Source organism: Manis javanica, chromosome 5, assembly GCF_040802235.1.
Source record: "Manis javanica isolate MJ-LG chromosome 5, MJ_LKY, whole genome shotgun sequence".
Classification (NCBI taxonomy): Eukaryota; Metazoa; Chordata; class Mammalia; order Pholidota; family Manidae; genus Manis; species Manis javanica.
The window spans coordinates 17,045,449-17,072,684 of NC_133160.1; the positions used below are offsets into that span (position 1 = coordinate 17,045,449).

The 27,236-nt window shown below is 38.3% G+C and overlaps 1 protein-coding gene and 1 pseudogene across 1 annotated transcript in view; both read right to left on the minus strand.

Moving 5' to 3' along the window:
- Positions 1-27,236, minus strand: part of TOP1 (DNA topoisomerase I) — a 92,382-nt gene that overhangs the window by 38,571 nt on the left and 26,575 nt on the right. The window contains exons 3-7 of the mRNA XM_017676426.3: positions 26,188-26,290; positions 7,505-7,628; positions 6,356-6,411; positions 3,299-3,394; positions 2,225-2,300 (exon numbers count right to left, since the gene is read on the minus strand). Of these exons, the coding sequence (XP_017531915.1) occupies positions 2,225-2,300; positions 3,299-3,394; positions 6,356-6,411; positions 7,505-7,628; positions 26,188-26,290 (455 nt within the window). The remainder of the gene's footprint in view (positions 1-2,224; positions 2,301-3,298; positions 3,395-6,355; positions 6,412-7,504; positions 7,629-26,187; positions 26,291-27,236) is intronic.
- On the minus strand, positions 7,635-15,547 carry LOC140849465 (ferritin heavy chain pseudogene; annotated as a pseudogene).

The window sequence follows — 27,236 nt, forward strand, 5'->3', positions numbered from 1 at the left end:
ACCAGAAAAAAAACAAAATGACTCATGGAAATGACTGTAATATATAAACATTTAGGACTACAATGATAGTATAGCAATCAAGATAAACTTGGGGTCTTAAAGCAAATGACCTTTGGGGTAGACGGAGAGGCAAGACTCTAATACACAAATTTTAATAGAGGGATGGACAATATAAATGTTTAAGTATGTTTTAGGAGGAGAAAGTATTAGAGGATCACATTAATTCAGATAATGTTTACTATTTAAGCCTGAAACACAGGAAAGGGAAATGTTTTTCACTTAAAAAAGACATTCTCTGAACAGCTTCTGAACAGACATGCAGACAGTCCCATCAGGAAACTGCTGGTATACTGTATGCTTTCAAGCCTCAAAATGGGATAATCAGTCACTGACACACTTCAGAACAATTTCCAGAAATGAAAAAAATATAGCTAGCTAGTGAGGTTTAATGAGTGATCCTGCCATCTGGGGTCTCTGCCAAGGTAAGACTGTATTAATTCGGCCTTTCAGCCTGCATTTTTTTCCTCCACCTGTAGGGAAAGTGTTGTTAAACAAAATAATAAAAAAATGAAGTCAACCATTCTTTTTTCCAAATGAGTTATTACTAACCTCTACCAAACTCAGAGAAAGGTATTATTTTACACAAATGCAACATAAGCAAAACTGTGATACAGAAAGCACGCAGAGCTGAAGGTTTACATTTTTAATTCATTAGTCTGGACTGATGATATTACGGAAATAGAGTAACTGACTACTATATCTCTAACTCAGCATTTCACACTAAATTCCTTCAGTTGGCTCACTTCAACCTGAACTTCTCCCACAAACAGACTGGTTGTCAGAGAAACTACAATTCTATAAATCCAGAACCTTAACATCCCTCTGATAGCTCACCCACTCATTAATATTCTTAATATGATTTCATTAAAGACCCTCTTCTCCCTGCTTGTGAAGTTGAAGGATCAACAAAGTCCCACAGGAGGCAGGATAACATAGCAGCTAGTGTGCTGGCTCTGAAATCAGAATGCAAGGGATCAAATCCTAGCTTTACTACTTAGTAGCTGTGTTACCTCAGGCAAATGATTCAACCTCCCTATCCTCAGTTTCTGCATCTGTAAAATGGAGATTAACAGTAGCAGTATTTATTTCTAAGGGTTGGTATAAGCATTGAATGAAATGATACACATAAGGCATGAAGAATAGTGCCTGGCACACAGTAAGCACCTATTTCATTTAATTTTAATTCTTAATAGCATTCTCATTACTACCATGACCAATTACACTCTTAAGACTCACTGGCCCTATCACTATCTTTACTGTTCACACTTCAAGCTATGAACTTTACACCTATGAATCCATTTTGACTAAGATAGTGACTCATCTCAGATGCAGTCTAAGAGCTAGGAACTCACTCAACAAATTCTCTCAGGAGACTGCAAGATTAAGACACCTGAATTTCTGACATCTTTCTCTTGAATTACTTGCTAAGACTCTTTAGTACAAGAAATGCAAAGTGCCAAAAGAAGGAACCGTACTATTATTGTATTCTATGTCTAACACAAGCATCAAATAGAACCCTCAGAAAAGTACTTGAATTGAACTGAGACTTTTAGGAAGTTTACAAAGCCAGAAGTAGGGAAGAGCATGTGTTTCCTAGACAGAGGAACATGTGCTATGTACGGCTCTGAAGCACAAAGAACCTGGCGTGGAAAAGAAACAAAGGTCAGTGTGCATGGAACAAGGTAAATTAGAGAAGAGGCACAAGATGAAGGGACAAGATCAGGGGAGCTGTGGTAAAGAGCTTAGATTTCATCCTTTGTCCAAGGGGCACACATTTAAGGGCTTTCAATAGGGATAGTTAGTTACCCAAAGTGACAGACAAGCAAGCTTTGCTAAGATATGAGAGGGCACCAAAACACATTCTTAGGGAAAAGCCAAAATATAATTTCTTGTTAACACTTCCTCTGTATGTATGAAGATGGTGGAGTTTCTCCAAAAATGTTAGTTAGCAGCCCAGCTGTGGGAGGACACCCAGGAAGGCTAAGAGAGATCTTAAAACTAACAGTGCCATGACCACTGTTACATGGCTTGAGTTTTTTCCAGTGTTTAAATGTATAACAGACCAGTAAATTCCTAAAATCCATTTGCCTTCAAAAGTTGTTTTATGGAAAACTCCCTATTTCAAACTCAAGCACTAAAGGGCCTAAGTTGTCTCTTTACTAACCTCTTCTTCCTCTAGTTTTCGTTTCTTCTCTTTCTTGATATCTTCTGTTTTAATTTTCTTAGGTTTATAATCAGCACTAGAAAGGGGAACATGAATATGTAGTTAACACAACTGTGACTCAGTAGTTCTCACCAATGGATCAGGACCTCCAAACTCTTCTGATAGGCCTCCAATACATGCATGGCTGCTATTATTTTTGGCTGGGCATTCTACAGTCAAGAACAGGAACGGAGAGTAAAGAAGGCCAGACCAAGCACCAATAGTTATAGACCTATACAAAACGACACAAATAACTTTATACTACATGCAGGCCTGGAAGGGAAGTGGAGTTGAGGGATATATACAGAAATAGATGCCACTAGAAGAGGGAAATCTTGAAACCAAATGCAGGGTGCAACAATCACTACCACAAAGTAATAACTGGCTAGAAAGGGGAGGAAAGAAATTCTAAATGAATTCTGAAGGAATGCAAATGAGTTCACCAAGTATCTCCCTCCTCCCTTTCCACCACTTTCTATCATAAATCCTTTGTAGATTCCTAGAGCATAATAAGCTATACAAGACTGAAAATAATGAACAGAATTTTAACTTTGCTAACTGAATCTGAGAAAGATGCACATATAAGTCTCAAATAACTGTTTTAAGTAAGAGCAATTTTATTACTTCTGTATACTAATAGTTCACTTAGAATGACTGACAGGCACAGATCCTAGGAAAAATTTAATAGTGAAAACTTACCTGTGGTAGGTAATGATAAACTTAAAGTAACTTTAATAATTTAAATATTAAGAATTCTGTATTATTTGGAATTCCTACAATAAACATGAATTACCTCTTTAATAAGAAAAATTTAAATATGTATTCTCCGTTTAAGCCCCAGGTACACACTTCTTATTGGCTTAGCAAATCCTACTTTTCATAATTTGAAGAGAAATCAGTTGCCTAGACCATTAAATCACAAATTCCAAATGAGTAAAAGTCAATTCATGCAGTTTCTTGTGTGTTATAGAGACATACATCACATTTAAACAACTTTTTGGTTTAAAAAAAATCAAAATATTAGCAAATACTCACTTATCCTCATCTCGAGATCTCTTTAATAGCTTTATATCCTCTTTAGGAGGAGCAAAATAGCCATCATCTTCAGGTTCATCTTTAATTCGTGGTGGACTAAAGAGAAAAAAAAATACTAGTTAATGAGTTTTGGAATGTCAATATTATATAAAGTAATCCAAAGTAGGGATTAATTATCTGAGAAGCAGCTGATATGAAGGATAACAACATACATTTGTATGTATTATAAAGATTGTCCATGAGCACTTTTCCTCACTTAATTCTCACCACAACCCCGTGAAGAAGAGAGTAGTAGTCCTCATTTTACATGTACAGCCAATATCAGGGTTTGGGATCAGGACTTCCTATTCTACGTCAGCGTTCTTTTCTACCACATCTTAGCTGCCTTTGCCAGCACGACCCAAACTGCAACAGGAACAAGTCTAAATTATTTCCTTACATTGCATGAGGGATCTACTACGTATTTGACCCTATGAATGATCTGAACTAATTGTTCTAGGACTCCAAAAGCTAAAATACAGCTTTACATATGAAGAATAAAAATTTATCTCTCAAATTTAGTACCCTAAAGTTCTAAGGGAAATAATGAAGTGAAATTACAACAAAAGGGGGGCACATACTAAATGGCAGGTCCAGAACAAACAAGTCATTCTAAGCCGCATCTATTCACTGTTCTACTTCCTCTCTTGATTTACTTACTTTAAACAAGACTGCCTTGCTCTATTTTTAAGATTTTGCCTCCTGAATATAAAAAAGATGGTTCTGTTAGACAACTATCTTGAACCAAAAATAAGAAGGAACAAGTAAAAAAAGCCATGGGACCAGCAATCACCAGAGCCTTGGGATGTTCCCTGGCCTGGCACATCTCATCAGAACCTCATTGCTCACAGCCAGAAGCACCTGCAAAGCTTACTCACTCAGTACGTAAAACCACCCATATCTCTTAAGGACATAAAACCACCTGTATTTTTAATGAGTCCAAGGGATAAGCACCCAGAAGTGCTCTGGCACCTTTGGCACCTTCAGCTACCAAAGGAGTCAGGATATTCACAGGGTTTTCAACACCACCCCCCAGGCATACTGGATCCCCCTTGCTTGCAACAGAATTTGAAAGTTTGAAGAGATTAGCTTTCTTCCTTATTTCTGCACACTCCCCAAATGCCAACCTACATAGCTGTTATTCTACTACAGAAATCACTGACTTAGCCCCAAGAGCCTAAAATCTCCAAAAGTTTTGCACAGAAAGGAAAGGAACACTGCCATTTACCTACCTAGTTAGGTAAATGCTAAGTCCTAGCACTGTCATGGGTGAAGTTAAAAACACGTGGGAACGATTACTAGCCTGAAGGAAGAATTTTTGAAACAATTTACCAGAAAACTGTACTCCATCCAGCGAAGCATCTGGATTTTCTACAAAACACACATGCAAGCTAGCAAGCAGTCCAGCAATATGAAAGTAAAGACCACGGCCTCACAGGGTGTGTTCCTCATCTTCTAACCCATAAAGTCTAAAGTAGAACCCAACCTAGGACTACACATTAAGTTCAGAGAGTTTATTCACATCTTAGTATTAATTTAATAAAAATTCTAGGTAGTCTCTTGGCAGAAAATAGCTATCCTATACTCACTTTACTTGAGAAATCAGAACACCTAAGGTACACTTGAATTTTACTATTCTGGATTCCTAGAACAGTTACAAAACAAGCCTGAAGAGGGCACCTGCTTCTCTTAGTCTAAGGGACCCAGAGTACACCGTACGGTACAATTTTCAAAAAAGTTCTCAAACAAAATTGAAAGTTCAAAGTTTCAAGGAAGCAAAACTCTCGAACAAAATGTCCTAGAAAATGTATGCAAACACTCCTAGTAAATCCATTCTGCTATTCAGCAAAGTAGGTCAGAATACATAATCATAGACTTCTAGTTTTTGAAATAGAGGAGATCTTCAGGCTTATTTTAGGGAGTTGACAGTGATGAGGAAAACAGAATCAACATGGCAATGTAATACAGGAAAAGTGACCTCTAGATAGTGTGCATTGCATTTTCCTCCTCTTCTAGAAAAAATAAAATATATTTCTACTTAAATCTACACCTACCACTAAAATGTGTATCAAGTAAATTTCCACATATTAGCTTCAGAATAAAGTAGCCCCCTCTTGACTGTGGGGGATACGTTCCAAAACTTCTAGTAGATGCCTAAAACTTTATATAGTACTGAGCTCTCTATATACTATTTTTTTCCCATACATATACATATACATATAAACCTATGATAAACTTTATCTTATAAATTACACAGTAAGATTTAATAATAATAGTAAAATAGACCAATTATAACAATATACTGAAGAAAAATTATGTGAATGTAGTTTCTCTCTCACTTAAAAGTATCCTACTGTCCTGTACTCACACTTCTTGTGATGTGGTGAGATGATAAAATGCATGTGTGATGAGATGAAGTGAGGTGAACGATGAGAACACTGCGATGCAGTTAAGCTGCTACTGACCTGATGATTCATCAGGAGGACCATCTGCTTTCAGACCACAAGAAACTGAACTCTCAAAAAGCAAAACCACCCCAAATAAGGGGAGACTACTGTATTACTAAGGTAGAACTCAGAGTAGGGAATCTAAGGAAACCCCATAATTATTACTGAGGAGTATGGAGTTTTTTTCAAGTGATAAAAGTGTTCTGTAATTAGACAGTGGGGTGGTAGGGTGGTTGAACAAACTTGTGAATATACCAGAAACAAATAAACTATACACTTTAATAAAGTGAGTTTTATGCATGTAAATTACATGTCAATTTTTAAAAATTTCATCCTGTCAATGTTCTCCACTCACTGTCTTCTGGAAAACGTGCTGGTCAGTTTCACTAAATGGCACTCTAGAAATGCTCAAACTGGCTTAGACCAAGATACCTCACTGCCAACCCTCCTTGGAAATGTGGAGATGGTCAGGTCAGTGTATTTCAGGTAAGCCCACACAGCACTACAGCATGGGCAGCTGGCCTGCTGGGCACCCAGAGAAAGGAACACCAAGGCGGCAGAGGGGTCTTACCTAGAGAAGCCATTTTCCTTCTCCTTTTTTATTTTTGTATCCCCAGAGGCTCTAACCTGAAAGGAAAATAGTAGTATCTTATTAGTACCAAAAGGACTAAATCTGAAGAAGCCTCTCTCTTATTTGAGAATATCTGGCCTCAACTCTTGGGGCAACCTGATTCAAGATTGACCCTTGTTAGCAAAATTTAACAGGTGAACTAAAGGTCTTGAAATTTTTTTAAGACTCATTTTTCACAGTTCATCAGGGTGAATTATCCCATTTACTGAAAAGTGTTTCCTTCAAAATAGGGGCCTTTTACCTTTAAATGATGGCAGGTCCCCCTCCCTCAATAAATATATTCCACCTCTCAAGGACATGCCCTTGGCAGTACAGAAAGGAAATAAAAAACAAAACAAAAAGGAATAGTGTATTTCCTGCCATCTCTGATTTAGGCAAAGTACATTCACATTCCCTTCCTTCAACTTCCCAAACACTCTGGGTCTTTCAGAAATCACACACACACACGCACGCATGCACACATACCCAAATACACAGAGATTATCTCTGGAAGAATACAAATAATTGATATAGTGGCTACATCCAGAAAAGGAATGATGGAGACAATGAGACAGGGGTGAAAGGGAGATGTACTTTTCACTATGTTCCCTATTTCATATTATCTGAATTTACCAAGTACAAACATTTTCAGAAACTAAAATAAAAACAACTCCTCAGAAAAACCTATGCACAACAGTATTCATCTGCAGCCAGATTAGCTTATCATCTTGAGAAGGTTTGCACTGCTTATGCTGGGACTCCAGTCACAAAGGACATAATCAGCGCACTGTTTTCACTCAGGAAGGACCACATGGCATCATGAGGGAAAACTGACATTTCCAGAAACCCTGTATTCTCAATTTATCCATTTGCCATATAAAAGTAAGGTAACAATATGGACAGATTTGGTACTACGAAATACAGCTGTAAAGGGCTTTAGTTCCATAGTTTAAGTGTATAGTTGGCTCTAAAGTCCTCTGACAGAGACCCTTTTATTCAAAGGCCAACGGATCTTACTATGAAATACAAGTGGTTTCATTACCTGCTTTTAGAGGTAAACAAAATGAAAAGCACATCCCACATCTCCTTCCCCCCTGGAAAATTCTATACCTTTTCCTCCTTCCTTTTTTCCTTATTTCTGTCTTTGTGTTTGTCTTTATGCTTTTCTGAACTTCCATCTTTGTGTCTGGTTTTCTCCTTCTCTTTGTGTTTCTTCTCAGAATCTTTATGTTCACTGTGAAAATTAAGACACAGAATTAGCCCAGAGTAGGGACCACAAGGATTCTCTTCACAAGATCAACTCACAAGATACCCTAAGATAACATGAACCATGGAAACTCATAATGCATTAAATAAACAGCCCTGATAGAAGGTTGAAATAGAGGCTTTCGGCTACATAGGACTTTATCTTATTTGATGTTTTAATTTTTTCAAAGAGCCAAAGAACCAAATAGAGAAATACAGTCATTCTCAACATACTAGGACATTTTTTTAAGTGACTAACAATATGTAGCAAGACCACTGTATTTCCACATGGTATTAGCAAAAAACTGTAATGAAAGCTCTAATTTGAGAATTCACATCAGATGTGAGGGGTAAAAACAATTCACCAAAAATGTACTTTGTGGCTCTGTGCCAGACTAGGAACATATCACATATGTAGTCAAGCCAGAGCTTTGTGCAGTGAGTAGCCCAACATGGTAGATGTTTGCTGCTAGCTTTAACTAGAAAAAGCTAGTCATCAGGAATAGGGCTTATTTGTAAATGCTGCTTGGAACTTTCTGCGCAATAATAAAAGATTCATCTAAAAGCAAGGGCATGTGCTAAAATGTTTAAAAGCATTACTTTAAAGGGAATTTTGAAACATGCTGGTTAGCACTACAGAAAAGCACTGCTGCTCTGGAAAACAAAATATAACATTACAAAGCAGAGGCCATAAAACGTTCATACTCTGGGATCTAGCTACTGAAAACTTTGGGAAGTGATACTAAAGACGTTCATTTTGGTATTTCCCATAATAAGAAAATAAGAACAAACAAAAACTACCAAGAAACTAGATACAACCCTAGTGAGTAACAATAGGGGGAACCTGTAACATACCAAATTATGTAGCTATTACATTATAAGTTTTGAGTTATACAAAATATACATGGGAAATGTTTATGACACAAATGGAGAACAGAATAGATAAAATAACTGCAACTATATAGAAACATGCATGTGGACAAAGACAAAGAGACAAGAGCAAAAATCACCAGCTGTAGTTTAAAGTAGCAGAACAATGGGTAACTATTTTTTTCAGTGCACTGGACAGGCAGTTTAGGGACCCTGCTCACTGCACCAACCAATATATTACACAAGTTAACAAAAGGGAGCTTGGATTCTAATGCTATGAACTGGGGATCTACTCTAGATACAGGAACCTGACAGCAACCCAAGCTGACAGGGAGTCAGGCCTATAGAGAGCATTGACTCATGCCTTTCCTACCACTGACAGTATTTCCCAACCATCACACTTAGCACCTTCAGCCCAGAAAAAATAGATTTTATCAGCAATGAGCTCATTAGGCTATGTCCATCCCATGAAGTTTGTTCGAAAGCGATTTAGCCAGCACACATCGAAGTCCAAAAAGGAGAAAACAATGATGGCGAACAGTTAGGTGAAAGCCATAGAACCTGGATCAGGAGAGCATCTACTGTCACACATGTCTCTCTGCACAAAAGGAGCTTCAACTTAAAGATAGGAATTGGGTACTAGTTAAGCAGGAGCTCTCTGAAATGTAGTCAGGAGGGCAAGGGAACTAGAAAAAACAGGACTACAGGTTCAGGGAATATCCAGGAACTGTTCACAAATGGAAAAAACAATGCCCATTTTCCCTTGTTTACATACTCTTCCCTCTATGTTGCTCTCATTAGGTTACTTTGATGTGCCACATAATGAAATAGCAAGTTTCCACATGAGTAACTTTTTTACCTCATGCAGGCTGGGCTTGGTTCCAGTGTGCCTGGAGACATGGTGACTCCCACCACACTTTTTATTTGCAGCATCATTATGTTACTCTCCACTAAATGTGTTATCATAACCTCTGTTTTTAACAAAATTCAATGTTTTATCAAAAAATTTATCCTTTCTTTTGTACAAAATGGCTGCGAATTGCAGTAACACTCTTTTATTTCATTCGTTCCTCCAGCATTCAAGTGGTGAGATAGCAAAGTTGCCAAGATTGCGATGGGGTCTTCAGGAGTTTAGATGGAGAAACAAAAGGCACATGGTTTTGATATTACCAGCAAAATGATGGAGTTTACTATTCTTACTATTCCATAAATAACCACTGTAGTTTTAATTGTTGGGCTTCTTAAACTTAAAAGAAGTTAATGGTCATCTAGTTTCATAAAAGCAAATAATCTGATAGTTCCATAACAATGATGGATGCTATACTTTCCCATCTCAAGAAAAAGAAACCCTACTTTCTAAGCAAGCATTGTGCTTAGTGTTTTCACATACATTATTTCATTCATTCCTAATAACACACCTATGAGGGAGGTTTTATTATTCCTTTAGACTGACTTAGAAACAGGAGCCAGTGCTTCAAAGTCTTATTCAAAGTTACAATGTTAGAAAGGAGGGAAGCTGGGATTTAAACTTAGTATTTCCATCTCTAAGCTCAAAGCACCTGCCACTAAATTAATACCATTACATTTCCATGAAATTGATACCTACCACTTAAGGTAAGACAGGTATAAGAGACAAATGCATGACCAGTCTGGGATTTGATATGTAAGAGCAAAATTTTATTTCACCATCAAGTAGAAACTTTCTATAATTGATACCTTAGATATCTGAAATGCTAAAAGCCTTTGGGATAACTGCTCTTCATTTTGTCTTCCCATGAAACTATAAATGGCTGATTCAGGAATCTAAGTTTAGGAACACTTCCTTCTTTTATCCTTCCCCCTTCTCTTTCTTGATGAAAAGTAATTCTTAGAACATTAGTTTATTTCACTAGAAAACTGGCTTTCTGACCTTTTGGAAATTACTTCATGGGCACCTGTTCAGTGTTTTCAGCTTTGCTGTTCAGAATCATACCAAATACAGATTAGGGAAAAGAAGTCAACAAATGACAAGGCAATGAGACAGTACCCAGGCCACCCCAGGAAAGTGAAAAAAAGATACTTCCTCTGCCTGCCAACCAGAGGGAAATCAGGAATTCAAAGTTCCTGTTAGAGTAGCAACCCCTTTTAGGTAATCATTTATCACAAAGTCCAGAATGACTGATTTTCCAAAGGAAACTCACTCTGCTCTATTCCCAACTGTTCAGATTTATGAAAGCAGCTTTGGATTTTTACACTAAGTGAGCTCAAATGATTTAGGGTTAAGGACATCTTATGATACAAAGCATTCCATTTAGGACTGTAGAAACTTGGGTTATGTTAGGCCTCTGAACATAATACTCACATCTTTTTTTTTGGTACCAAATTTCTTTATTTGAAGGAATGGTACAAATGAAAGGACCTAAGTAGATGTTTTGGTATAACTTATAGAAAAGGTACAGGTAACCCCAGAATGCATGCACTGCCTTAGGGACCGGAGAAGTCACCCTGTGGCTCTGGGAAGCCAGGCTAAGGCTTAGCTCTGGTTATCACTGTCTCCCAGAGTGTGCTTGTCAAAGATACTCTGCCATGCCAGATTCGGGGGCCCCCATCTTGTGCAAGTTGGTTACGTGGTCACCCAATTCTTTGATAGATTTCACCTGTTCATTCAGGTAATGAGTCTCAATGAAGTCACACAAATGAGGGTCATTTTTATCAGTGGCCAGTTTGTGCAGTTCCAGTAATGACCGATTCACACTTTTTTCCAAGTGCAAAGCACACTCCATTGTGTTCAGCCCATTCTCCCAGTAGTCACGATCTGGTTTCTTGATATCCTCAAGGAAGATTCGACCACCTTGCTGGTTCTACAGGTTCATCAGTTCCTCAGCATGTTCCCTCTCCTCCTGAGATCAGTGAATAAAATACTTTGCGAAGTTCTTCAAAGCCACATTATCGCTATCAAAGTAGTAAGACACAGACAGGTAGACACAGAAGGCATAAAGCTCCAGGTTGATCTGGCGGTTGATGGCCACTTCCAAGTCCTGGTGGTAGTTCTGCCGCACCTGAGAGGGGGTGACGGTCATAATGGCGGGCAGCTGAGAGATGGTGGCGGAGGCTGCACTGCACTGGAGCGGCAGCGGCAGTTTTGGGGGGTCAGAGGGCTCTGTGAGGAGGTGGCGGAGGGCTGGGCTGGCTCTGGCCAGCCGGGGTGGAGGACAAACGCCGGGTTCTGTCCAAGCACTGTTGAAGCAGGAAACTGCAGCGACTCTCAACGAAGACTGCCCATCATACTAACATCTTACCTCCTTGTCAGGTCCTGGCTCCTGTCCCTGAATCCACAAACAGAGAGTAGAGTACCTACCCACTCCACCCGTAACCCCCACAGTGGCAAGAGTGCTGCTAAGTCCCAGTGTCAGTCTTTCCTAGGAATCTACCTAAGGTAAGTAGCAAATGAACTTGGGGGACAAAGTGTCGTGATACAGAAGAAGTCTAAGTCTGTGCCATGGAAGTTAGAAGCAGGATTTAGCCAGTGGTAGAAAATGGAGCCAATCTGGGATCAGTTAGGCTGACTGATCATCATTCAGAATTTCCTAACATGTACCTCTTTGCAAAAGGCTTAAAACTAGTTTGACTTACAAGGTGGCTTAAAGAACAACACCTTTTATGCTGATAATGAGATGATGCAAATTCTGACCAGCACAGAGTTCACATGTTGACTGCCTGTTTTAAGAGATTGTACCCTTGTCTTCATACCGATCCTGCTACTTTTCCATACACAACAGACATAATCAAAATCACAAAATGGGTCTTAAAGTCAACTGCAGGCTATAATACTGGTCAGTTTAGAGGTAGTACAACACATGATTGAATACTGAAGAAACTTCAGTGGGGCTAAATAAGAAAAATATTTATATTTCTGGGATATACTGAAGGGCCAAAATACAAACAGTAGCTGGCATTCCTAGAACCTCTGTAACAGTCACACTTCTGGATGAAATATGAATGTCATCATCAAGAACTCAGTGAGAGAAAACACCCAATTACTGGTTATATCTAGAAGCTGACTCCCTTGCTCAGGGCTCATGTCTGTCTGGGGAAAGGATCCACCACACTAGATCCTGGACAAGCAAAAGTCAATGCCAAAGAGAACAAACAGAAAGACTCGAAGCCACATCTACAGGGCTTTCCTGCCTGTCTTATGCTTCATATAGCTAAATTCCACTATGGGCAATAGTAACCTATAGTATTTTTAAAGTGGTAATGGCAAACCCTTTGGTCTATGACTCTTGCTGGAGCTGGGCAGACAACAGATAAGGTTGGCCAAGGTTATTCTAAGGCACTTAGGCAGAAGGGTGAGGAAAAGGGTGGAAAGAGGGAGATGGCACAGGAGGGAAAAGTACTTTCCTTCTTCCCTAGAAAGGCATTTGCAGCCTCATTAGGATAAAAAATCCCTATGTATGATATTCTGGGAAGCTGGCTATGGGAAACCATTTAAATTCGTTAAAGAAAGAAGCTAAACAACAGTCTGTCCTCTATCACCAGTAAAAATATTTAACATATACTTGAACAGCACTCAGTGCCAGGCTCTCTTCTAAGCAATTTAATATGAACTCTGAGATAAGTATTAGCATCTCCATTTTACAGATGTGGAACCTGAGACATAGAAAGGTCAAGTAACTCACCCAAGGAAACACATCTAATGAGAGATAACTAGGATTTAAACTCAGGCAGTCTGGCTCGAGTCACACGCTTGACAGCTCTGTTACATTACTTCCCACACCAGACAATAAAGAAACACTGCTGGGACAGAACGCAACTCTTCATCTTCTGAGACTAGGATTTAACCACTAACTGCTAAAACAACAACCTGCTACCTGCCCACTCGCTTCTCAAGGCAGCAGACCCCTGTGGGTTATAGCCAATGGAATCATAGGGATTCCTATGGGAAACCCTAGAGAGATTTTCAAAGCTGTGGGAGGAAATCCGTGGTCCCTTAAAGGAAAGCAATTAGAGCTTTAACAATGTTTGTTAAGTAAAAAAAAATCATAGGTAAATTCAAAACTTGCCTCTGGGCAGTAGTCAGTTTCTGAAAGATTTTAAGAAATGAAGATATCTTAATGGTAAACACCACTACAGGTTACTAAACAAAATCACAAAAATTATTGAAACTTTCAGTTGAATGGAGTCTTCGAAATCATTTAATCTTTTGTTTGTAGGTCAGAGAGTATAAAGGGGAGTGCCCAAAGATGCCAAAGCCAATACATACTCTGAGCGCCCATTCCTCCTTCTACCTAAGTTCTTTATTAATAGAGTAAATAGCCCCCCAATAATCAAGCTAGGAACCCTTTTTCTTAGGTCCCTCATGCCACCTGGGTCTAAGACCTATAGCTCCCCTTCTCAACTATTTTCAATAGCTTCTTGTTCCCTTTAAGACCAAGTCCCAACTTCTTGAAATAGCATTCAATACTTTGGCCTCAAGCCACATTTTTGGCTTAATTTCTATCCTATCCTCTGTTAATCTAGGCATCATCCAAGAATCCACCTGGATTCTTCTCAGAGCCAAGTATATTACAATGCTTCAGTGTTTTGCTGATGCTTTACTCACTGTCTGGAATGCCCCTTTCTAGCTATTACCTTTCCTTGTTAAGATCTTAAGCCATCTTTTCAATGATTAGCTCAAACACCCTTTCACCATGAAATCTGTAAAAAAATTACCATAGTTCATTATAATGAGCTAGACAGAAATGCAAATATAATGGGCAAGATAAAAATGCAAACTAGGACTCCAAATTACAAATCATAAATAACTACTAAATTAGATTCAACTACCAGAATTGACAGCCACAATTTATCTGAATGACATTCTATCAGGCTTTGCATTAATCATCATCATCATCACCACCACCCATCATCGTCGTCATCTCAATTATTTAGTTTGTTACAATTTCCAAAGAGCTTTCATCTGCATAACTGCATTGAAATCCCCCCAATAAACTTGAAAGTTCAACCAGGCCAATATTGCTATCAATACTTGGCCAAAATGGAAATGAGACCCAGAAGTTAAGTTTCTTCAATTACGGCACACAGCTAGTAAATGACAGAACTGGTCTCTCGTGTTCAATTTTAGCATGTTTTTCACTACATCACATTGACTTCCATGTGAATGGTGGCAGTATTCAGTCTCATTTCTACACTACCCACCTTCTCCACCTGTTACTCTGTCCAATTCCACTAGAAAGGTTGATATAGAGATGTGTAGATGAATGCAGGGGCTTCAGCAAACAGCTTTCTCTCTCTCACACACAGCACTCACTCACTCATGCGCTGCTTTCTCCCACACACATACACACACACACTCACTGTAATCACATCTTTTAAACTTGGTGACTTTAAGGAAAAATTTCCCCTTATCTGAAAATAGATGTCCTGAGAGGTGAGTCCATAACTATTGTTTATTCCAGTGTATTTTCCTAAGACCCTACATTCTCTTGATTCTAATTCAGGAAGGATTTGGAACTGAAAAGAAAGCAGAAACCAATAGCACACTTATTCTCAGATGTTTCTCACAATGACTGACTAAATTGGCACTGCCAAGCATGCCTGGAAAAGCACTTCCCTTACTACATTCCAGCAGTGCTTTTCCGTCTTCCCAGGCTTTCCACAAACTTGTGACTCCAGTCTTGAGTGCCAGGTTTAAAACTGGCAAGAGATGCAGAGAGTCAAAAACTAGCTGGAGGAATCTTGTTTTTCACGTGTGACAATTATTTATTCTTTAAAATGAAGCCCCTGCCCCGGGAACAACCACTTTCAATAATATAAGAGGCATAGTATTAAAGACAATTTTTAGCTAAAAATCTAACCTTTCAAGAGAAGCATTTGGCAAGATATTAAAAACCCAGTGATCCTTAGCATCTACTTGAGAGTATTCCTTGTTTCTTTGATATACAATCTTACAAAGGTTTCATATGAGCAACATTGTGGTTATTACGTACATCCATATTATCAAGTCCCTCCCCACATCCCACTGCAGTCACTGTCCATCAGCTGTAGTAAGATGCTAGAGTCACTACTTGTCTTCTCTGTGCTATACTGCCTTCCCTGTGCACCCCCCTACATTATGTGTGTTAATCATAACACCCCTTAATCCCCTTCTCCCTCCCTCCCTACCCACCCTCTCAACTCTTACCCTTTGGTAACCACTAGTCCCTTCTTGGAGTCTGAGTCTGCTGTTGTTTTGTTCCTTCAGTTTTGCTTCACTGTTACACTCCACAAATGAGGGAAATCATTTGGTACTTGTCTTTCTCCGCCTGGCTTATTTTACTAAGCATAATACCCTCCAGCTCCATCCATGTTGTTGCAAATGGTAGGATTTGTATTCTTTTTATAGCTGAATACTTTGTTGTGTATATGTACCACATCTTCTTTATTCATTCACTTAGGTTGCTTCCATATCTTGGCTATTATAAATAGTGCTGCAGTAAACATACGGGTGCATATGTCTTTTTGAATCTGGGATCTTGTTTTCTTTGCGTAAATTCCTAGGAGTGGAATTCCTAGGTCAAATGGTATATTTCTATTTGTAGTTTTTTGAGAAATGTCTATATTGCTTTCTACAATGGTTGAACTAGCCTACATTCCCACCAGCAATGTAGCAGGGATCCCCTTTCTCCGCATCCTCACTAGCATTTGTTGTTGCTTGTCTTTTGGATGTTAGCTACCCTAACTGGTGTGAGGTAGTATCTCACTGCATTTCCCTGATGATTAACGATGTGGAGCATCTTTTCATGTGCCTGTTGGCTATCTGAGTTTCTTCTTTGAAGAAGTATCTCTTCAGATCCTCTGCCCATTTTTTAATCAGGTTATTTGGTTTTTGGGTGTTGAGGCATGTGAGTTCTTTATACATTTTGCATGTTAACCTCTTGTTGGATATGTCATTTACAAATATATTCTCCCACACTGTAGGATACCTTTTTGTTCTGCTGATGGTGTCCTTTGCTGTACAGAAGCTTTTTAGTTTGATGTAGTTTCATTTGCTCAGTTTTACTTTTGTTTCCCTTGCCTGAGGAGAAGTGTTCAGGAAAAAGTTGCTCATGTTTTCTTCTAAGAGTTTTATGCTTTCATGACTTACATTCAGGTTTTTGATCCACTTCGTTTACTTTAATTGACCACATATGCTTGGGTATATATCTGGGCTGTCTATATTCTATTCCATTGATCTTTGGGTCTGTTCTTGTGCCAGTACCAAATTGTCTTGATTACTGTGGCTTTTTAGTAGATATTGAAGTAGGGGAGCGTAATCCCCACAGCTTTATTCTTCCTTCTCACGGGGCTTTTGTGGTTCCATATGAATTTTAGAACTATTTGTTCTAGTTCATTGAAGAATGCCGTTGGTATTTTGATAGGGATTGCACTGAATCTGTAGATTGCTTTAGGCAGCATGGCTGTTTTGACAATACTAATATTTCCTATCCATGAGCACAGGACGTATTTCCATTTATTGGTGTCTTTGTTAATTTCGGGGTAGTTTTCAGGGTATAGGTCTTATAGTTTTCAGGGTATAGGTCTTTCACCTCTCTGGTTAGGTTTATTCCTAGGTATTTTATTCTTTTAGATGCAATTGTGAATGGAATTATTTTCCTGAATTCTCTTTCTGCTAGTTTATCATTAGTATGTAGGTATGCAACAGATTTCTGTGTGTTAATTTTGTATCCTGCAACTTCACTGAATTCATTAGTTCTAGTGGTTTTGGGGTGGATTCTTAAGGGTTTTTTAATGTACAACATCATGTTATCTGCAAACAGTGGCAGTTTAACTTCTTCCTTACCAATTTGGATGCCTTTTATTTCTTTGTGTTGTCTCATTGCCATGGCTAGGACTTTACAGTATTACTCTGAATAAAAGTGGGGAGAGTGGATATCCTTGTCTTATTCCTGATCTTAAGAGGAAAAGCTTTCAGCTTTCCACTGTTAAGTGTGATGTTGGCTGTGGGTTTGTCATATATGGCCTTTATTATGAGGTACTAGCCCCCTTTACCCATTTTGTTGAGAGTTTTTATCATGAATGGATGTTGAATTTTGTCAAATGCCTTTTCAGCATCTACAAAGATGATCATGTGATTTTTGTCCTTTTTGTTGATGTGGTGTATGATGGTTGATGGATTTTTTTAATATTGAACCATCCCTGGAATAAATCCTACTTTATCATGATGGATGATATTTTTTATGTATTTTTGGATTTGGTTTGCTAATACTTTGTTGAGTATTTTTGCATCTATGTTCATCAGGGATACTGATTTGTAATTTTTTTTTGTGGTGTCTTTGGCTGCTTTTGGTATTAGAGTGATGCTGGCCTCATAGAATGAGTTTTGAAGCATTCCCTCCTCTTCTACTTCTTGGAAAACTTTGAGGAGGATGGGTATTAGGTCTTCAATGGTGAAGCAATTTGGTCCAGGGGTTTTGTTCTTAGGTAGTTTTTTGATTACCAATTCAATTTCACTGCTGGTAATTGGTCTGTTCAAATTTTGTTTCTCCCTGAATCAGTCTTGGAAGATCGTATTTTTCTAGAAATTTGTCCATTTCTTGAAGATTATCCACTTTGTTAGCATATAATTTTTCATAGTATTCTCTAATAATTCTTTGTATTTCTGTGGTGTCCATAGTGATTTTTGCTTTCTCATTTCTGATTCTGTTTATGTGTGTACACTCTTTTTCTTGGTAAGCCTGGCTAGGGGTTTATCTGATTATTTCTTAAAGAACCGGTTCCTGGTTTCTTTGATTCTTTCTATAGTTTAATTCTTCCCAATTTTATTTCTGCTCTGATCTTTATTATGTTCCTCCTACTGACTTTGGGCTCCTTTTGTTCTTCTTTTTCTACTTTCATTAATTGTAATTGTAGACTGTTCATTTGGGATTGTTTTTCTTTCTTGAGGTAAGCCTATATTGCTATACTTGCCTCTTAGAACTGCCTTTGCTGTATCCCACAGACTTTGGGGTGTTGTCTTCATTTGTCTCCATATATTGCTTGATTTCTGATTTTATCATGATCCACTGATTATTTAGGAGCATGTTGTTCAATTTCCAGGTGTTTGTGGGCTTTTTGTTTTTTTCCCTTAATTTATTTCTAGTTTTATACCTTTGTGGTCTGAGAAGCTGGCTGGCACAATTTCAATCCTTCTGAATTTACTGAGGCTTTTTTTGTGGCCTAGTATATGATCTATTCATGAAAATGTTGCATGTACACATGAAAATAATGTGTGTCCTGCTGCTTTTGGGCACAGTGTTCGGTAGATGTGTGTTAGGTCCATCTGTTCTAATGTGTTGTTCAGTGTCTCTGTGTCCTTACTTATTTTCTGTGTGGTTGATCTCTTCTTTGGAGTGACTGGTGTGTTGAAGTCTCCTAAAATGAATGCATTGCATTCTACTTCCCCCCTTTAATTCTGTTAGTATTTGTTTCAATATTTGGGTGCTCCTATGTTGGGTGCATAGATATTTATGATGGTTATATTGTCTTGTTGGCCTGATCCCTTTTTCATTATGTAATGTCCTTCTCTGTCTCTTGTTACTTTCTTTGTTTTGAAGTCTATTTCATCTGATACAATACTGTAACTCCTGCATTTTTCTCCCTATTATTTGCATGAAATATCTTTTTGCATCCCTTCACTTTTAGTATGTATATGTCTTTGGGTTGGAAGTGAGTCTCTTGTAGGCAGCGTGTAGATGGGTCTTACTTTTTTATCCATTCTATAATTCTGTGTCTTTTGATTGGTGTGTTCAGTGCATTTACATTTAGGGTGATTATTGATAGATACGTACTTATTGCCATTGCAGGCTTTAGATTCATGGTTACTAAAGATTCGAGAACAGCTTCTTTACTATCTAACAGTCTAACTTAACTCACTTGTTACCCTATTTCAAACAGAGTCTAAAGGTTTTTTTTTTTCTTTCTCCTTTATTTTTCTTAGTCCTCCACTCTTTATATAATTAGGTGTCATATTCTGTACTCTCTGTGTATCCGTTGGCTTACTTTGTGGGTACTTGATTTAATTTTGCATTTGCTTAATAATTAATTAGTCTACTTCCTTTATTGTGGTTTTATTTTCTCTGGTAAAAGCTATTTAGTCTTAGGGGTACTTCCATTTATAGCAGTCCCTCCAAAAGTACACTGTCGAGAAGATTTGTGGGAGGTAAATTCTCTCAGCTTTTGTGTATCTGAAAATTGTTTAATCCTTCCTTCAAGTTTAAATGATAATCTTGTCAAGTAGAGTATTCTTGGTTCAAGGCCCTTCTGCTTCATTGTATTAAATACCTCATGCCATTCCCTCTGGCCTGTAAGGTTTCTGCTGAGAAGTCTTATGATAGCCTGATGGGTTTTCCTTTGTATGTGATCTTTTTTCTCTCTCTGGCTGCTTTTAATATTCTGTCCTTATCCTTCATCTTTGCCATTTTAATTATTACATGTCTTGGTGCTGTCTTCCTCAGGTCTCTTATGTTGGGAAATCTGTGCACTTCCATGGCCTGAGAAACTATTTCCTTCCCCAGACTGGGGAAGTTCTCAGCAATCACCTTCTCAAAGTCACTTTTCCTTTTTCTGTCTCTTCTTCTGATACCCCTATAATGCAAATATTGTTCCATTTGTATTGGTCACACAATTCTCTTAATGTTCTTTCACTCAGAGATCCTTTTTTCTCTGTGCCTCAGCTTCTTTGTATTTCTGTTCTCTAATTTCTATTTCATTTACCATCTCCTCTACCTCATCTAATCTTTTAAATCTCTCCATTGTATATTTCATTTCAGAGACTGTATTTTTCTAAGTTTTTATCTCTTTCCTGAAGTCCTCCCTGAGGTCTTGAATATTTTTTTGTAGCTCCTTGAGCATGTTTTATGATTTTTATTTTGAAATCTTTATCAGGAAGATTGGTGATTTCAGTTTCACTGAGCCCTCTTTCTGGTGTTTGAGGGATCTGGGTTTGTACCAGGTTCTTTTGCTGTTTCATATTCTTAATGATTACCATGGAATAAGAACTTTGTATTGTCAGCATCCTCTATTGCCCAGAAGCTCTACTCTCTGTAGCTGCCCAGTTTCTGGAGCAACAGCAGGGGTTGCAGGCACGTGATGTCAGTGCCTGCTGGAAGGAAAGAGCTCTTTCCTGCTTCCTGACTGCAGTGTCTGCCTCTACTGTGAGGGCCAGTGGCATGGAGGAGCCTCTATGCTATACCCTTATAGCTGCCACAGGCAGGGCTGCCCTCCAGCTGGCCTGGCACAATGGTGGGGGTAACAGTTTTGTGAAGTGGTGCTGGCTGGGAGGAAGGAGCTGCAGGCTGCTTATTGCAGTGGGGGCCTCAGTCTGCATTGCCAGCCCGGGGGATGGAGCCCATGAAGCTCCTGAAAGTTCCCAACCTGCTGGGCTGAGTGTGCCAGGATGATTTTGTCCACCTGTCCTTTCTCCTGAGCAGCAAGCTCTGTGTAATTCTTGACCATTTAGTAGCCCTTTCGCTGTTGGTAAGTCTTTCAAAGTGCCCACCTTTCTTTTGTCCCAAAGTGGCCAGTTGTGAATACCTGTTTTTCCCCAAGTTGCTAGAATCTTAGTCTCTCCAAGTATCCCACCTGTCTTTGCTTTCCAGCCCCTCTAATCTCCACAGCACCACGTAATGTGGGTTTGTGCTCCCAGAGCAGATCCTCAGGGGTGGGTATTTAGCAGTCCTGGGCTTCTACTCCCTCCCCGCTCTGTTTTTCTTCCTCCCGCTGGTGTGCTGGGGTGGAAGGAGAGCTTGGGTCCCACCAGATCATGACTTTGTTACTTGTCCTTTTCCTCTTTTCCTGAGATGTAGGCCACCTCTTGCAGTTTTTTTTTTCCTGGTTGCTCTTTCAGGATTAGTTCTATTTGCTGTATTTTCATGTTACTTGTGGTTTGGGGAGGAGGTTTCTGCCTCACTTCTCACACCAACATCTTGTTTCTCCCTTGTTCTTTTGAGAGGATTTATGTATGTATTTTAAAAGAACCTAAAGTGCTAAATATCAATGCTAACAGAAAGCAGCAGTCAGAGAAAAAGAAAAGAACAAATTGTTTTTATTTGACTTTGGTATATAAACTCTACCTATGATGTTACAAATCAAGCGGGAGATTGTCAGAGATGGAATTTTCTTTGGATCAGACCTTAATGAGATTAATAATTCTAGTGCCAATAACTTGAGGGATTTGGGGCCCAAACAGGAAGAGGTGGTACCTGAAATATCTGGCATTTTAAAATCTGAGCTCCTACCACTTGCTTATGTAAAGGAGGTGCTTGTATTTAAAAACTGTTGGTTTTTAGCTATACAACTAACATTCCTTAGGGAGTGGGACTTTTACACCCCCTGAAAGGAATAATGTAGTCGGAGAAAAATATGCCGGGAATCAGAAGCCCTGGGTCTCTCATCCTTGCTCTGCCACCTTGTTGCTATGTGACTTTGGACATGTCATCTTGGATTCCTGTTCACACAAGGGGAACATAGAATGATCTTTAATATCCTCTCTTTTGTTTTGTACCTTTAGTGAGAATAATGAAGGAAAAAGCAAATGAATGAGATGGGATCTCCTGAGGGGTGAGTCTACATCCCATTCTGTCTCAGAAGACAGATTGGTTTCCCATTCTCTGACACTCCAAATATGGGGTACATGTTACCAGACAGGAGAAAGATGCCTGCTAAGTGTGTCCAAGTATAGTCTAATGAGATATAATTGATGCTAATATCTAGCACAGAAGGACAGAACATAGAAATACATTACTATAAAATTTGTTTCCTCCTAATAGCCACAAAATTAGGCAGGATTCGTGAGCAAAGTGTTGGAATAAAGTTAAGCATTTTCTAACAGAACATGCCAATCTCTGGGCTTCAGAGATTATTAAACAACCCTCAAGGTTCCCTTAATCTGCTACAGAAGAAAAGTGAAGAAACCCAAAACTACCAGAAATATCAAGACATTAGGTAACATGATATACAAGATTTTACTGGAAAATAACCAATACAGTTGTTCTGCTGCAAAAGGTAATATGTCAGCAAAGGTCAGAACAGGAAGTTTATAGAGGCTGCTTACAATACATCACCTGGTTAAAGTGTCTGAAACTCATCTACACATGAGTTATAGACCCAAGGCTAGAGTTAGTCATATGAAAACAGACTTAGGCCAAGTTTTGCCAATGCCTCTTGGCAAAAAAGGCTATTTTCTTAAATATTTTGATGAGAAACAAAATGTTAAATGACAGAAAACTGTGTAGAATATATTGCCGAATTTGCCTATGCTGTAATCTTTGGAAAGTATGCTTTTAGTATATGTACCAAAGATCACTTCATTTGTAGAGCAGTTCACAGCTAAAGAGCTTTTATACTTATCGATTCCTATGGGTCCCCTCTGAAGCAGGTATTAATATGAGGAAGCTGAGTTGAGGAAGATTAGGTAATCCTGCTGAGATCACACAATACCTAAACCAATGGACCAGGATGAGGCCTTCTACGAAACAGAGGTGATTAAGCTACTGTGGACTTCTCAACAAAAAGGACCCAGAAGTCACATCTTTTATTTTTAAAAAGGAGATTTTGGTAAAACAGGGCAGGGCCAAACTTACGTCCTTAACCCTTTAATGCCACTTCTAATCTTTTCACCTACCACAACTGTAAATTATGGTTGGTAAAGTAAATTGTGCCGAAGAATGGATCAACTTTAAAAAGACTACATTTTAAATATTAGCCTCTTTTTAAAGTCTTTTAGGATAGATATCTGCTAACATAAAAATAAGCCACTTCTTCATCTGATTTATAACCATTTTCCTCAGATGATAAACTTCTTCATGCTCGAAGATTACCTCCTTTTTATCTGGCATCTCCAGTCAACTAGAATAGCATAAATATGGCAAATGATAAAAGTACCTGTCTGACATGATCCATCAATTCTACTTCTACATCAGTTCTAGAGGTACCAGAAACTACACTGTGTTTGAGGAACTGAAAAGAAGTTCAGGGAGACTGGATATGGAACATGAGAGTAGGGCAAATTGAAAGCAGGGACTCAAAAAGATATTTGTTCACCCATAACAACTGAAGTGTCCATCAACAGAGGAATAGATTTTTTTTTTAAGTGGTAGAGACATGTAATGGAGTATTATTCAGCCATAAAAAGGAATGGACTTCAGATAAGCAACAACATGGGTAACATGGATGAACCTTGAAAACAGTTTACTAAAAAAATAAGCCAGATACAGAAAGGACAAATATTTTATGATTCCACTGAGGTAGCTAGAATAGGCAAATTCATAGAGATACAAAGTAGAAGTTGCCATGGGATGGAGAAAGGGAGAATGCAGAGGTACTGTTTAGTGGGTTCAGAGATCATTTGGGATGATGAAAAAGTTCTGGAGATGGCTGTACAACAACTGTGATGTACTTAATGCCTTAAAACAGCAAACTTTATGTCATGCATATTTTACCATAAACACACAAAAACATTTGTTTGAAAGTGGGGTGGACAAACGGAACAATATATGTGAAGAGAGATGATAGTATCTGGTGTATCCATAGGTTATCCACTCATTGATTCAATAAATATATACTAAGTACCAGCTATCTGCCAAGTACTATACTATACTAAACTTTGATGTAAATGAATACAACAGACTCCAGCTCTGCTCCCAGGGGCCTTAAGAGTCTAGTGGGAACTATAGAAAAGTAAAGGGACAATTACAACATGAACACAACTTGGCAATTACTATGGTAAGGATATATTCACTGTGCCAGAGAGCACACAGGCATGGCACTTAATATGAGGGAGTGGCAGAAAGGATAGCTAGAAGAAGTAAAGACTAAGCTGCAACTCAAACAATGATATTAAGAGGGCAACAGAGTATCCAGAACCAGTAACAACATGTTTTAAGTTCTAGAGGTACCAGAAAATACACTGTGTTTGAGGAACTGAAAAGTTCAGGGAGACTGGATATAGAACACGAGAGTAGGGTAAATGGTAAGCAAGGTAGCAGAGGAAGAGAGCCAAAGACTGTCAGAGAATCACTGTGCACATTAGCAGAGATGAAAAACGTGGTCAGAAAGGTGGACGAGAATGGAGACATGAAAGCCAAGCACTCTCAGTCTTGAAGTTTCAATTTTAAGGAGGAGGGCTGGGTCCAGAGTATGATATATCTTGGCACATGTTTCATGTGCTTTTGAGAAGAATGTGTATTCTGCTGTTGTTAAGTGGAACAATCTATAAATGCCAACTAAATGAAGCTGGTTGATCATGTTCAAGTCTTCTACATCCTTAATGATTTTCTCTGCTTATATTACACTCAATTGAGAAAGAGGTAGTAAAATCTGACTATAATTATGAATTGTGTAATTTCTCTTTGCAGTTTTATCAATTTTTACTTCATATGTTTGAAACTCTGATATTAGTGTATAAACATTTATAATTGTTGTGTCCTGATTAACTGGTATCTTTTTATCATTAGAAAATGAGTTTTATTCTTGGCAATATTCTTTGCTCTTAAACCTACTTTGGTAATTATTATTGGGCTTGACATATGGAGAAGAAAAGATGCCAGTAAACCAAGACCAGATTCAACCAGAGATTAAATACACTAGAGTAATGAACGTGGAAGCTAGATGATAAAGTAGCAAGTAATGAGTGAAAGAAAGACCACAGGAGTAGTAGATTCACAAAGAAATGTCCCATCTCCCCTAGAGAAAACTGATCTGGTTATTTTAATGATTCATAAAGACTTATTCACAAAAAGAATTCACTAAAAAATTTTTTGAAATTTTAATGATACATTAAAAGAAAAGACTTAGAAAGCAATTCTTACTTTTAACTTGTCTACAGACAATAAGCCAAGCTAATGAAGTATTTCCAAGACACTGGAGGCTAGAGGCACTTGTTCCAATGAATGATTGATCTTTACATTCCCTTCTAACAAAACTTAGGCTACTCTGGGAATACCAAATGGCTTTCTCACTGACAACTGCCTGTAACTCAAAATGGAAATTTAAGTCCTTACTTTCAACAAGTGGTCCTACATCGAAAGATGCCGTAGTCTTTGGGCTTAATCACTTGCCTCCAACACCAAAAAATGGCAAAATTAGTAAGAACTCATCTTTCTCAGGCTTGGATCCCAGAAAACAGAGCTACTGAGTTTCATTTACATTGGTCATTGGCTTTTGTGAAACCTGAACTCTTGAAAACCTGCTGAAAGCTAGGAATGCTCTCTTCTCCAAGAAAATCTCATATACACAACCTTTGGCATATGATTTCAGGTGTTAACAGACCATGGAAGCCCAAGTTAAGAATTTTTGGTTTAATCCTTTAAAGTATAGAAGAAAAAATATGTATTAATCTCCAATCCAGTCACCTTTTATCAAGGCAAGCTCTCTTGATCAAATGCCACAATGTGTTACAATGACTTGACAGCTGATTTAGTTAAAAATTATATTTTTAATGAGGTATATATTGAAAGAAAATTCACCATACTTTCTCTGTACATCATGATCTGAACAATGGCATCCCCAGTTAAGACCTGAATTATCAAGGCTATCCTTCTACAATTCTGGAATTAAATACTCTGGCTTTCTTTGATATTCATGCTATTTACCTGTGGCTCAAGTTAAGGCCTATTCCAAGTGAGCCAAGCCACAGCCCACATATTGATAAATACTGAGGGACTTGCTAGTTCAACCCTTACCTGTTGCTATGCTTGGACTTTTCTCGGTCCTTCTCCTTGTCCTTCTTATGCTCTTTGTGGCGGTGTTCTCGATCTTTATGTTTATCTTTGTGTTTATGAGAATCTGCAATCATAAGAAATTAGTCAGTTAAGAGGAGTCATGAGCTATCGCCTGCCCACCTGCCTCGGCAAGCTGTTCAAGAAGCACAATGACAGGATTCAAATGGCCTGGTAGCCACAATAACACATTCCATCGGAAGGGAAGATTTCTCAAAGCAGCCCAAACAAGGCATTCCATTACCCTGCCTGTAAAACCAAGATGTGTATTAAAAACATGCAGAGGGAGAGTGACTCAATCTATTTTAAAAGGGAGCAACAGTTTGTTTGGCATTTTCTTCCCTAAACCTGGTACTATAAGACTAGGCTGTAAATGATACCAAGGCATAAATCTTGAACACTGACTCTCCAGGTGAGATGGTTACCTATGCAACTTATGGAAAAGTCAAACCTCGAGAGATATGTTTTTAAATCAACTTTAATGAAGTATAATTTCTACATAGTAAGATATAAAAATTTCAAAGATAAAGTGTAGTAAGTCTTAAAAACATCCCTACAGGTGTATTTTCCACAACATTCAAGGTTTAGAACAATTCCATCATCTCAAAATTTCCCTTACGCCTGTTCCCAGTCAATCCCCATCTTCCACCTCTCCATCTGAAGCAACTACTGCTCTGCTAGCACTCTGGATTACATATTTCTAGAGTTTCATATGAAATCATATATAGGATTTACTCTCATGTCCAACTTCTTTCACTCAGCATATTTCTGACATCCATTCATATTGCTGGATGTATCAGTAGTTGGTTAGATTTTATGACTGAATGGTATTCCACTGGATAGGTAAACTACAATTTATTTATCCATTCATCTGTTGATGGATACTTGTTTCCAGACATTGGTTATTATGAAAAATTCTATGACCATTCATATGCAAGTCTGTGTAGACACATTTTCATTTCTCTTGAGTACATACTTAGTAAAATTACGGTTCATATGGTAAGAGTAAGTTT